We start from the raw sequence: 12,991 nt of genomic DNA, 5'->3' as shown, positions 1-12,991 counted from the left end.
GTCCCACTCATTGTTGAATAGAATAAAGTGACATTAAGTTACGTAATATAACCATATAGTAATACCATATCAATTAAATCACTAGTATTATTAATTATTATTTTTTTTATTTTGTGACCTAGGTTTAAGCCTCTCAGCCTAATGGTTAATGAGTTACTTAATTGTTTTTTATTTATTCTTTATTTTTTACGATCAGTAAAGATTATTATTATTGCAAATGTGCAGTGGCGTACATCAGGGTTTAATCATGGGAGAACTCATTTTAACAGAAAAAGTCATTTTTAATGCGAAATTCAATAAAATTCCCATTTTATATGACCGCTAGTCCATAAGTAGTGTAGAAATAGAAGACATGACACAGTATAAACACAAAAAAAATAAATAATTTTAATTAGAAAAAGATTTTTCGAAAATTTTCTACTGTTCTTTTTTCTTTTGCTTTGGAGGGTGTCAGGGTCCCTTTGCCTTACCTCTGAGTGCACCACTGCAAATACGTAACTTAAGAGTATTTCATCTGATTATATCAGCATTTATATGCTCATTGACAAAAATGTTATGCGCCCAGCTAGAGTTGTTCGCTGTAGCTATATCTCAGACAGTTTGTAAATAATTATATTTGTGATCAGATTGTATGTCAGGTGATGCCACCAGAGTAATTTAAACTAGCTATTCCAGTATCATATGAAAACAGGCTCACTGTATTCAGAATTTTAGGTGTAGCTGTTGTTCGGAGGTCTTCGAATGCCAGACTTAAATAACACAGTAAAAAAGGCATTAATTACGCACAGCTGACAGAGTTTGAGAAATGTCACATCATTGGGCTGATGGAATTAGGATGGCCGTTCGCCAAATTCTCGATCATCTGGGCCGTTATGATCTGACTGTGAGATATTGGATCGGTGAATACCTCAGCCAACACACATGACGAGCAGTCCTAAACGTCTCAGGCAGATCTCCAGCAGATATGATCATCTGATCTTCAGAAAAGCACGAACAGTTGCAATGGCGTGTTTGTAGCATATATACTTCTGGCATTATAGATCTGGATTAGCAGTTGGTACAGTTCATCCGTTAGAAAATCTGTAACAGGATAGCATATGGTGCTATATGATCAGGCATGCCTCCATGTCTAACCATATTGCCACAAGATGAGATCTACAAGCTACTAAATTTTTCTTTAAAATGTATCACTATTTCACTGGACATCGCCTCTTGCTACTATGATATTATAGTCACTTATTACCATCGTCATTACGTTCGCGTTAATAAGTTTTTTCGATTTTAATGACTCCTCCTTGGTGCGTAATATTTCTGTTAATGTGTGTATAGTGAAAACATCTGTTACTACTTGTACTTTCACTATAGTTATTGCCGTTACTATCATGTTAAACTACTTGAGCCAAAAATGTTTTTTGTTTATGTTTTCAATAGAAATATATTCTTATTTATTGACTTTAGAATATTTATCTTTTTTACAAAATTTGTGTTTATAAAATCGTAGGAACTTCAGCTCTATCGTTACAATAATAACTATCATATAATTAACATCTTTCAACTCTACACTATAGTCTATATAAAATTTTGCCATTTGTTATGCCATTGTGATCCAAATTTTAATAGTAATATTTTAAGTTTTATATTAAATGTTTTCAACACAATATTCGTTTTATATTATTTCAATTATATCATCCGATCAATTCATATTATATGATCAAGTGTCTTCCATTATTTTCGATTTGTACAAAGCCAGATTTTGTTATCATGATTGCATTTTGTACAATTATTTACATTCAAATTATTCATAATTTTAATAATAGTAATAATTCTTGTATTAATAAGCAACAGGAATTTTCTTGATTCTGCAAAGACGTCTACAAACCTTAGATGTAATACATCATCAAAGAATCTTCTCCTTATTTAAGTATTGGATAGTAATTCTGGAATACTATTTTCCTTTGATACATTATACGATTGAAATTAGTGAAATTTGTTTTCGTCGAGTTAAATAATCTCAAACAGCAGTTATTATTTTACATTCATTTTTTGTTTACGAAAAAGACAACAAAGTCTAAAGATTTGAAAATGACAGCTAATAACTAAAATATTTTCAAATGAGTTAGAACACATAGAAGAATTTTGGAAAAAAATAGAAATTGTTTAAAAACATATTGAACAAGAAATCTATAATTTTTTTTCGACAGAAAACAAACAGAGACCACAGAAAGTTTAAAAATACAGTAATGCTTCGTCTTACGTTTCCTGTTTTTACGAAGACAAACATTAACGAACATTTGAAAATAAATAGCAAAAAAATCAAAAACGTGATAAAAAGAAGACAAAACACAAAAACAAAAGCATAAGTGTAATATTGTAATTGTTAGTAAATTTAGCTACATTTTATTGAAAAACTAGTAACTATTTTGATGACCTGGCAACAGCGCTTTTATTGTGTATTTAACGACTTTGTGAGTCATTACGCTGTACAGAGCAATTTTTAGTTCATCGTAAACTTTGTTGTAGGGATTGCTAGAAAAGTGAAAGTTTTGCTAATATATTTGTATGTAGAGAATAAATTTAAAATGACATTTAAATGATTCTGATTCAACTTCAGTCAAAAAAGAAAAGAAAAATACAGACAATTATCTGCGATTGAGGAAAAATGGAAACGATTCGAGGCATCGAATTTGATGAGCGTCATTTTGCTGTTTGTAAAGCCTTAAAGTTGGCATCATCTACAGTTTCAACAATAGGAACCAATTCAGATAATGTCAAGTGTTCGTAATATAAATATGTCAAGAACTTTATATAACTCATAAGGAGTGAAATAATAGAAAAAAAACTGGAAACATTATTAGTGATGATATGAACAAAAAGGTTCCTATAACTCAAGCAGTAATAAAATAAATAAAGAAGCTGATAGAAAGTAATCATTTGTGGCAAGTAGTGGTTAGTTTTTTTTTGTTTCAAAAGTCATACAAATTTCACGATGTTAAAATTTCCGGCGAAGCAGTGAGTGTTCGTAGAACCGCAGCAACTGAATATACTGTTGAATTTCAGAAAATGAATTGAATAAGTGAAGATGGATACATTCTTTACTTGGTTTGTAATGTTTGGTTTTAAATGAGACTGCTTTGTACTGAAAAAGTTGTCTAGTAGGACATTTATAGAGTGTGATGAGAAATTCACTTCTGGTTTCAAAGACCGACTTTCGTTGCTGTTGGGCACAATGAGTCAGGCATATTGAAGATAAAGTAACTGTACCAAGCACACACAGTGTTATGAAAGGTGTTGATAAGACTTGTTTGCCTATTGTTTGGCGTTTAGATAAAAAAAAAAGCATGGTTAACTCAGACAATTTTAGTGAATGGTACTTATTATATTAGAGGTCTCAAACTCAAACGCAGCAAAGGGCTAGTTAAATAGACGTATATAGACCCGAGCCGTATACAATATTATTCCGTAAACAAAAACATTGTAATTTTTAAAAAAAGGCTCAAACAAAGGCCGTTTTGTTACCAGACCTTTACGACTTACGTAAACAGTTAAAAGTTTGAATTTTTTCTGTTTTATTCCTTGCGAACTGTTAGAAACATTGATTTTTAGAAAAGAAATCATAAAGGGGCCGCCGTTTGCGACCCCTGCTTTATACTTTTCTTTAGAGATGGAAAAATTTTGTGCTGTAAATAACATGCCAAATAAAGTTTAGTCCTTGATAATGCTCCTAGCATTCAACAAACTTTGAAGATTAATATACTGATATTTTACCTTGCATGTTAATATGGTTTATTTGTTATCAACACTATGTCCTTTTTACAGCCAATAGACCAGAGTGTCATTGCAGCCTTCAAGGCTATTATTTACACACAATCTTCAGAGGGATTGTCAAAGCAGTGAAGCCATCTGATTTGTTCTGTGACAGACTACTAAAACTCCACTAATATTATTAAGAGTATAGCAATCGTTTCAGCAGCCTGAGAAGAAGCGTCAGTTATGTATGAATGGTGTTTGGCGTATTAATGAGTCGATTCCCGAGAAACTTTTATAAATATAACCAAAAACATTTTAGATTAATTAAAAACGGGAGAACTTTGTTGCATATTTGTTTTAAAATGATTAGAATTAAGAATATTATTATTAAAAATAACTAATGTTTATGAACAATATTGTTTACATTGATATAGGTATATATATATATATAGGCCTATATATTTTTTTTTATCTAAAATGTTACTGGACTTTGTTTATTTTTTTTAATTAATGGATAAAATTGATCAAAATAATGAAAATATTTTTATTAAATTTAACCAATTCTTATAGCTATTTATTCCATTTATCTGTTCAAATTCTATTATATTTTATACAGTATATGTATATATTTTGTTTATTAACTTAACTACCTCATTTGAATTAATATTTTTTTAATCAAATGTCAGTAATTACTACACCAAACTAAAACAAAGTAAGTTGTTTCTAAGCGATTCTAATTTAAATAATATCTGATGTTTTATGTGCAAAAGAGAAAATTTTATTATTACATTGTCCTACTTAAACCGGCAAATGTATTATCCCAATGAAGACCAATCGATTTGTCTTTGTTATAAATTGCTAAAAATTAGTACTGTGTATGTGTAATTTATATTTCTTAAAAATTTATTGGATAGTTTTAATTCAAATAAAACTCCAATATCCAGCTTAATAGGACTTTTTTAAAATTCATTAAGAAACATGGTTTTGCATTTCTTACTGTTGGCTATGTAATCAATATATCTCTACGCATAATTTGTTGCTACATATTTGCTAATTCTTTTGCATGAAAAAATATGTAGAAACATTATCAAATTCAAGTACAGTACATCAGTACGATCATTGAATAGACAGTTTTAAGATTAGTAATATTTTGTTTACGCCGAAATACCTTCTATTAGTGCTCACTTAAAAATACTTTTTAAATGGTAAATAAAATATTTAATAGTTATTATGATAGTGTTAAATAAGCGTATTAATTATTAATATCAGAATTTTTATGGGTCGAGGAAATTCTGGAAAAGTGGGAGAATTATCAAGGAAAGGATTTTAGATAAAATGAAAAGTAGTTGGGAAATTTTTACTTGCCAGTCTTACAGCAAAATTAACACTGTTACAATCTTAAATCTTTTGTAAGCATTTGAAGATTTGCACACTGTACGAGACCATTTCAACTCGATAACTAGTTTTAATATTTTTTGTATCAAATCGATCATATACGATAGAATTTATGTGATCTGTTTAAACAGCGATTATGCTTTTGTAATATAACGTTTTCACTTAAAAATAAACATTTTATAGGTCCTTACCAAAAACTGTCAACATTGGAATTTTTCTGCCAGTCTGGCTTTCTCTAAACCGTTTCATACAGTGAATTGGATCAGCTTAACTTTTTATCGGATTATATCAGTTGTAAATTAGCATGTTTGGTGGAAAAGTTTCAGGTGGGCAGCCCTGTAAATTTTAAGATTGCGAAAAGTGTATCTGGTTTGAATCCATTTATTCACCAAAACTAACCTGAATGTGGCTATGGATGAGCTCGTAAAACATTAGGCCTATCATGTGACTGCAATGATGGCAGATCGTATTACAAGGAAGTTCAATGAATTAATTGTTTCTCTCGATGGATCCATTTGAAAATTTACATTGACATTTTCAACTGAACCCATGATCAACTTGACAAACTTTACTTCGACTTGCTCAGTGAATAGGTAAACTGCAAAATCTGTACATGTTTATCATATATGCGGTGTGCTATTCTAAGGGAATTCATACGTTGAGTTTGGATTTTCTGTAAATAAAGGGATTCTTTTCGAGGATGAACACGAAGAACCATTACTAGTGTTACAACAAGTAAGTTATTTTACGCTATTCATAGATATGGTGGAATTGAAAATGTTAATTCTCTATCGGAATGCAGTTCATAAACGAAATCTGGTCTTTGAAGAAAAAGAGACAAAAGCAATTTAACGTTTAACAAAATGGAATTAAATTTCTGAGCTTCAGAAGAAGCAGAATTAAGTTAACCTGGCACAACGGTAGAAGTAGAGAAAAATTAAAAATCAAATTTTTTAAAGCTATGAAAACAGACTAATAATAAAATTTAAAAAATAATGCATTTTTTATTTCCTTTTTAAGTGGTTTTAGCATATTGTTGATAAATATTCTAATATGCAGTATATATCGAAAAAAATTGTGGAAGCGATCAGTGAAATCGGGAAAAAATCAGGAAATTTAAAAATTTGAAGTAGGTAGACACTCCTGTGTAATTATTATTATGATAAACTTTACTGTAATTTGAACGTAGTTCCGGAAACTCAACTCTCGATAACTCGACATTCCGTAAAACTCGTCGTGTGGTTCAAAAACAAAATACATATACCGTAATCTAATTTTTACATCTGTAACTTAACCCTAGGTAAGTTACTGTTATTCATCGGTAAAACTTGATTATAGCATGAATTCCACGTATTAACAAAGAATATAATCCTTTTTCCCAGCTGCCACTGCAGAACGCCACGAATGTAACTCGAAAATAGCAACTGACTAGCCAATATATGTATATATATTTTTTTAAAATTAAAATATAACTACAAATAGATGTATTCGCTTTTGGTGTAAAAGTTAATAGGTATGTGAATTTGCACATATAATACTCTTTACGAAAATTTCTCTATTTAGACTAGAATCATTGCTATGCCGCTGTACGTTAAACAAATTCATTAATTTAGCGGAATTCCGCTAATATTGGCTATATGTTCCAGCGGATGAATATATTGTATTAAAATGAGGGTCAAATTTTATAATTTCGTTCTACCACTTTACTTATACAGGAGTCCGTAAAACTCGTCGACTTCTCAGTCCGCAATAAGTCGAGTTTACGAGACTCTATTGTAATTATATAAATTAAAAAGGAACGGCAATTTTACCGATTTTGTCAGTTCACTAAAATTACAATAAATATGTAAATTATGACAAGGTATTGTTACATCTAATTGTTTACTGATGACAAATATTTGGCCAGAATTAACCAACAAATATTGCATGTCCATGTTTACGTTATTGTACGCTGCTTATTTTTGACTCATACGTCATTAGTGAACGTATTTTATTGTTTCGTCTATTCTAATTTGTCAGATTATCAACAAATGAACGAAGGCGTAAAATAACATTTTATTTTCATGTACAAAAAGCACGAGTTCTGTCTGCTAAGATACAGTTACTTCCTTCTAAATCGCCACTTATTATGTATTATTGGACTGTGTTTACACGATCTTAGTGTTGTACCGATTTAAGGTAAGGTCGCCTTTTGCGCCTCCTTGTCCAGTTTCACTGGCGAGTTGGTGGGTCGTTTCTATGGTAACCGACAGGAAAGACGGTCGAGCAGCCCACACGGACAGTGAAAATCCGGTTTAAATGTAAACACCTGCTTAGGCGTAAGATTTTTTATCATTTTTCTTTTTGCTTAGTTTAAGCATTACTTTTGGCAAGTGATAAAGAAGACACTTTTTAAACTTAAAAGCAGGGCTACTTTAAAAATAAATCAGTGTAATTGAGTGATGAAATACATCGATTTTTACATTAGAATGGATAACAGTCGTACTCTAACTTATTTGTTTCATTAAATTAACAATTGAAAATAGATAAAATTAAAATTGTTGAAAAGAACCAGCACTTCATTTGTAATAATTGATCAGTATTAATGATTAGTACATTATTACATCATTTAATCAGCTTTAATATCAATTTTGTATGTTGATAATAAAATCTTGATACTCATATTTTAATAACTGTACATACTAATTTATAAATTAGATAAGTTTGAGCCTATTCGCTATTAATCTGAACATTTGAATCTTAAGTGTATTGAAAAATTGTCAATTCTGGAACAAGAATGTTTTAAAAATTTTTATAAATTGAATTATTTACATAGAAGCGTTGCGTAAAATTTAATTAATATATCTGTAAATCGATCTTGTTTTAGTTTGCCGAGAAGCTGTCCTATCAAATATTTTAAAGGATTGAAACTTTCCTTGTTTGTTTATGCATATTTGCAAAACGCGTAAAATATTCTATAAATGATAACAGATTTATACTGTTGATGAATTAATTAAGTAAAAAATTTCTTTGATTTCAGACCCTTCGATGCAACGCAAACGTGGACGTAAGCCCGGGTCTCGCGTTTGCAAACTTTGCAAGAAAACATTCGCTAGCACCAACGATTTTATGATGCACCAACATCATTTCCATAGCGGAGGAGGAGGAGGAAGTGGAAGTAGCGGGACCGGAAGTGGCGACGGCAGTCTGACTATATCTGCCATTGGTATGCTAAGTGGTACAGGAAGTGTGGAAACCACCACCGGTGAAGACGTCAGCCCTCACACTTTGGTGGAGACAGTTCTGTCCTTTGACGACTTGCGTGGTTCTGACAGCGAGGATCAGGAACCAGTCAACTTGATGGAGCCAACCAGTTAGACAGGTGTGCTGGGAAAATAGTTTATCTATTACGGAATCGAGGGAAACGATCCGATATACCCCGTTTCTTCGATTATTAAGTATTAATTATTATGATTAAATCGGATCTATTCCCTTTTATTCGCATACTTCCGTAACAAATAAACTGTCGTGTAAATAGATTTTTAAGTAGTGTTTAGAAAATATGTGAGGTGACCACTAATTTTATTCCTAAGATTCATAAAATCGCGTTTTGTCCCCTGTCTCTCTCACCACCTTCCTTCTCCCTACAGGGTACGGCCTGGCCAAACGGAGGGGCCGTCCACCCGTCCTGGGCATCCGGCTCCGACCGCAAGACCTGATCTGTCATTACTGCAACAAGACCTTCTCCAACAAGAGTAACTTCGACGGCCATTTAATGATGCACACGTCGCACAGGAAGAAGTACCGCTGCGATATATGCAACAAGTCTTTTCTCTGGCGGAATAACGTCTATGCCCACAAACGGAAGATTCATCAGATTCCATCCAGTAGGAGCCCGCGGCAGTGCTCCACGATGCCTTCTGCCACTCATATCGACCCATCTGCCGGTGCCGTTCAGTTGCCGGCTCGTGAAAATGCTGCCACCCCGACCACCACCAATTCCTCGGTTCTGATGATCCGAGCAGCGGGAGGAGCTTGGAAACCTGTGGACAGATCCAATTTGGAATAACCATCCCTTACTGTATCGCCCTACCCTCTCTCTAACCCTGTAAAGCAGAACCCTTAGTCCAGTTCTGAATTCTACATCAATGATATGCAAGTTGCAGGGTGAGAGAGGGAGGCAATCAGTCAATATGCAGTCTAATCACTGTGTTGTTTGTAGTGTCGTCTGTGCTTCTTTTTGTATTCTCTGCACTGTTTATAGCGGTTCACGATTTCTTGCTGTGCGATCCGTGTGATCGATGGATAAGAACTAAAAATCACCTTTTACGATGAAGAAAGACAACGAGCGGACGGAAGACCTACGAAGTGCCCAAAATGCGATAACTTAAGCCTTTCTCTTGTTGTTGTTGTTATTGTTGCCATTGCTGAGTTCAAAAGATGATGAATCCGTGGTCCTGGGAGACAGCGCTACAAGCCCTTAACCTCTGAACACCGCACACGGGACGAGTCTGAAAGGGTCATTAAAGGTCACACTTAACAAAATGGGAAAATCGTAATACAAATAAAACGCGTAAAATAAAATTTATAAAATTTATTTAAAAAATAGTAAAAATTTATACAAAAATGAACAAATAAAAATAATTAAATATATAAAAATTATCCGCGAACGAATCGATTGGAGGAGGGGAGAATTTCTTCTTCCGTTCGGTTAGTTCGAATTTTTACCACCGCATGATGTTGGCGCTGTTATTTAAGAACTTAATTAATGATGCAGACTCGATCGATCCGTTGTTAGACACTTCAACAGCACTTCTCATCACCGATGGACCCTTTCGGCCGCAGTCCACCCACCGTACATAAACGTACGCACACTTTATGTGTACATAAAGGGGTAACGGTAAACAAAAGAAGCCTACTGAACTATGCAGTAAATCGTTCCCCGTATAAATGTACACGATACAAATGCATTTAATGTCAAACGCTCAGGTCTTTTGTCACTCAGTTTTAGTGATCAATTTCAACTATTCAATCTCGTCGGAAGACAGTTGTCAGTCCAAAAAATTTGGCGCCTGGACTCTGCTGTTTTTTGCAAGCGGTGTCTTCCGCCTTTAAATGTTTTTTAGGTGTCAAACACCCAGCAGAAAGTGGCGTCCTGCTTGAAGCGTCCAATGGCACTTCAAAAGTGACCGGCGGCGCTTCGAAGAACAACCACTTCCCGCACCCTCCAATTAGCATCAGCATTTAGGAGGATAAGTCTCCCTCGACCCGGGTTTAATCATCACGTGATAAATGTAGTAGGATTTGCAACGTTTATTTTTCTAGCAGAAGAACGTCCTGACGTGTTTTGTGGTAATAACCTTAGATTAGAAATCGTGTTTTAGATAAGGCTCCACCGAAGCCATAGTCGACCAATTGTAGCTGATTGTGTGTAGTCAAAAGGTTATTTTTATTTCTTTAGTAGCCGTAGCTTATGTAATGTAGTGTCGACAGTAGATGTACGTGTGTGTTTTAGTAATGTGTGTTTTGTGTCTCATATCTAATCTCTCTGATCATATATCTCTGCGTATGTCTTTGTTTGTGGTGGAATAAATATATAAGCCATACATATTATATACATACATATACACGATCATCATGTCTTTGTATCAATTCGTAGTGCTTGCTTAAACATCAATAAAGAATGATAATCACTATTTTGCTTCGTTCCTTTATGACGTTCCGATTTTACGCAAACATATTACATAAAATTACAAATCAATATATGTATATTTAAAAATGTATTTAATCGCGTTGTACTCTAGCGGGAAGGATGGTGGGATAGAGTGCAACAAACACTAGTCGTTCGGCGTGCGTGACGTTTCTTATATAAATTTAAGTAGTGTTAACGAATTAATGCGTTCTTTAACTATAAGTAAGTCATTCTCTCGTTTCGATGGAACTAAAGTTTCCATCGAGATATCCGTCTAGTTATTAAATCGACATCCTTCAAAAAACTGAGAATTTTTAAATTTAAAAAAATAATAAAAAGGCAACTCCGATGGATTCATCTCGAATAATGATAAGAAAAAGGTCCGTAAATTAATATATTATTTATCATGCAATCGCGTCTATAATTGATTTCGGACGTGATACTAATAAAGGGTATTCCTACCCCCATACCAGGTGTTTCAAGTCAGCCGTGTATGATTGGATTGCCACCTAAACCCTACTACTGCGACGATTGCGGCAAAACATTCATCTCCATGCCATCTTTAAGAGTACACCGTTATTACGAACACAAGTGTCGAAAGAAGTACCCATGTATGGTTTGCGGGAAGGTCTTCAAACGTAAGCATAATCGCAGCTGTCATTACCATATTCACGGATTAAGAAAAGACCAACTTCCGCCTGATTCCGAAACGTTAAGTTAAAAATTTTCGCGGTGAGTTCGGTAGTTATTAAAGAAAAAAAATTAAAAAATATTCAATGGACGAATGAAATAAAAGGATTTCTTTTCCTTTTCTTTTCGTTTTTATTCAGGACTGGAGCGATCTAAAGCCAAACCGTTCCGTTGTACAATATGTCTGAAGAATTATGTCAGTGCTTCTTGCCTACGAAGTCACAAGCATTACCAGCATACAAACGTCAAGAGGTTGCAATGCCCGTACTGTCCGAGAGTATTTAAGAGAAATTTTGATTTCAAGAACCACGTTTTTTATGTTCATGAGGCCAAAATGGAAACAGTTTTCACTGGAAATATATAAGAAAACTGATCATGGTTTGTAAATGATTTTATTAAGAGAAATTAAAGACGTTGTTCTGTTTTCCTGAAAATATTCTTTGGTCATTATTTTATAAATTTGCTTTAGATACTATAAGTTTATTATTAAAACAAAAAAAAAACAGAAAATAATAATATATTTTACTACCTTAGAATTAAATAAATTAGGTCGTAAAACGGTAATTTATATTCTACATTTATCAAAATGAGACATATAGCAGGAGACATTACCTTATAAGATCATTTACTTTATTAAAAATATGATTATTATTTTAATGGTATAATTATCATTTAAATATAAATTTTCCACGCTTAGTTTTCTGTCTAAAAATATTGCGTTTCTGTCTCGATTAATAACTCTTTCACATTAATTATTGAAATTTATGATAGCGCATTATTACCTGCAATTTAGACTGACTAAAACATTAAACTCTCTTACTTAGGAGTAGGTATGACGGATGAGATTGTAATTTATTACTTATAGGAACCTGGTAAATGCTCTTTACTAATATATCTAAATTTGAATTTCTAATTCTCAACGGATAAAACTCGAAGGAAATTGAGTTCTAATGTATTAACTTACCAACAGATTTCTTTTATAATGCGACGAAACTGATATAAAATAACTTTTTATACATAAATTAAGTCAATAGTTTAACTATAATTATCTAGCCTTAAAATATAATTTTATATACTTAAAAATTTAATTTGTATTTTAATAAAGTTTTCCAGAAGTTTGAAAGATGAAAGGAAAATATTGTATCTCCGTTTGTTTCTTATAATCCTCTACTAACGAAAATATCGATAACAGGCACAATTTTTATTTTTAAATTAATCAGCATTTATACAATGAAACGTTTAAAAATTTGTAATTTATGATAATGTTAATAAATTAAAATATTTATTGTAATTATAATATAAATAAAACTAATTCTGCCATCCAGCAGGCCGACCTTTCGTCGTACCTTACGTCTCGTACGTCAAGAAAGCCTTCCTGTGCGATGACTGCGGAAAAAGCTTTCGTTCGGCTCCTTCCCTCAGAGTTCATCGATACTACGAGCACAAAAGTGCCAAGAGATACAAATGCAACATCTGTGAGAAAATATT

General features: G+C 32.8%; 1 protein-coding gene across 2 annotated transcripts in view; it reads left to right on the top strand.

The window, feature by feature from the left end:
- LOC111628280 (zinc finger protein 79-like) overlaps positions 1 to 11,909 on the top strand; it is a 367,779-nt gene extending 355,870 nt beyond the window's left edge. The window contains exons 8-9 of one of the 2 annotated variants that reach the window (XM_023372029.1): positions 11,287 to 11,545; positions 11,644 to 11,909. In XM_023372029.1, the coding sequence (XP_023227797.1) occupies positions 11,287 to 11,534 (248 nt within the window). In that variant the 3' untranslated portion in view covers positions 11,535 to 11,545; positions 11,644 to 11,909. Of the gene's footprint in view, positions 1 to 8,161; positions 8,504 to 8,771; positions 8,912 to 11,286; positions 11,546 to 11,643 lie in introns of those variants that run through there. The other variant, XM_023372028.1, reaches the window with a different exon arrangement.
- The last annotated feature ends 1,082 nt before the right edge of the window (positions 11,910 to 12,991 follow it).

Source organism: Centruroides sculpturatus, unplaced genomic scaffold (genome assembly GCF_000671375.1).
Source record: "Centruroides sculpturatus isolate CEXI.00-Female unplaced genomic scaffold, Cexi_2.0 scaffold544, whole genome shotgun sequence".
NCBI lineage: Eukaryota > Metazoa > Arthropoda > Arachnida > Scorpiones > Buthidae > Centruroides > Centruroides sculpturatus.
This window is presented reverse-complemented; position numbering and strand designations above follow the sequence as displayed.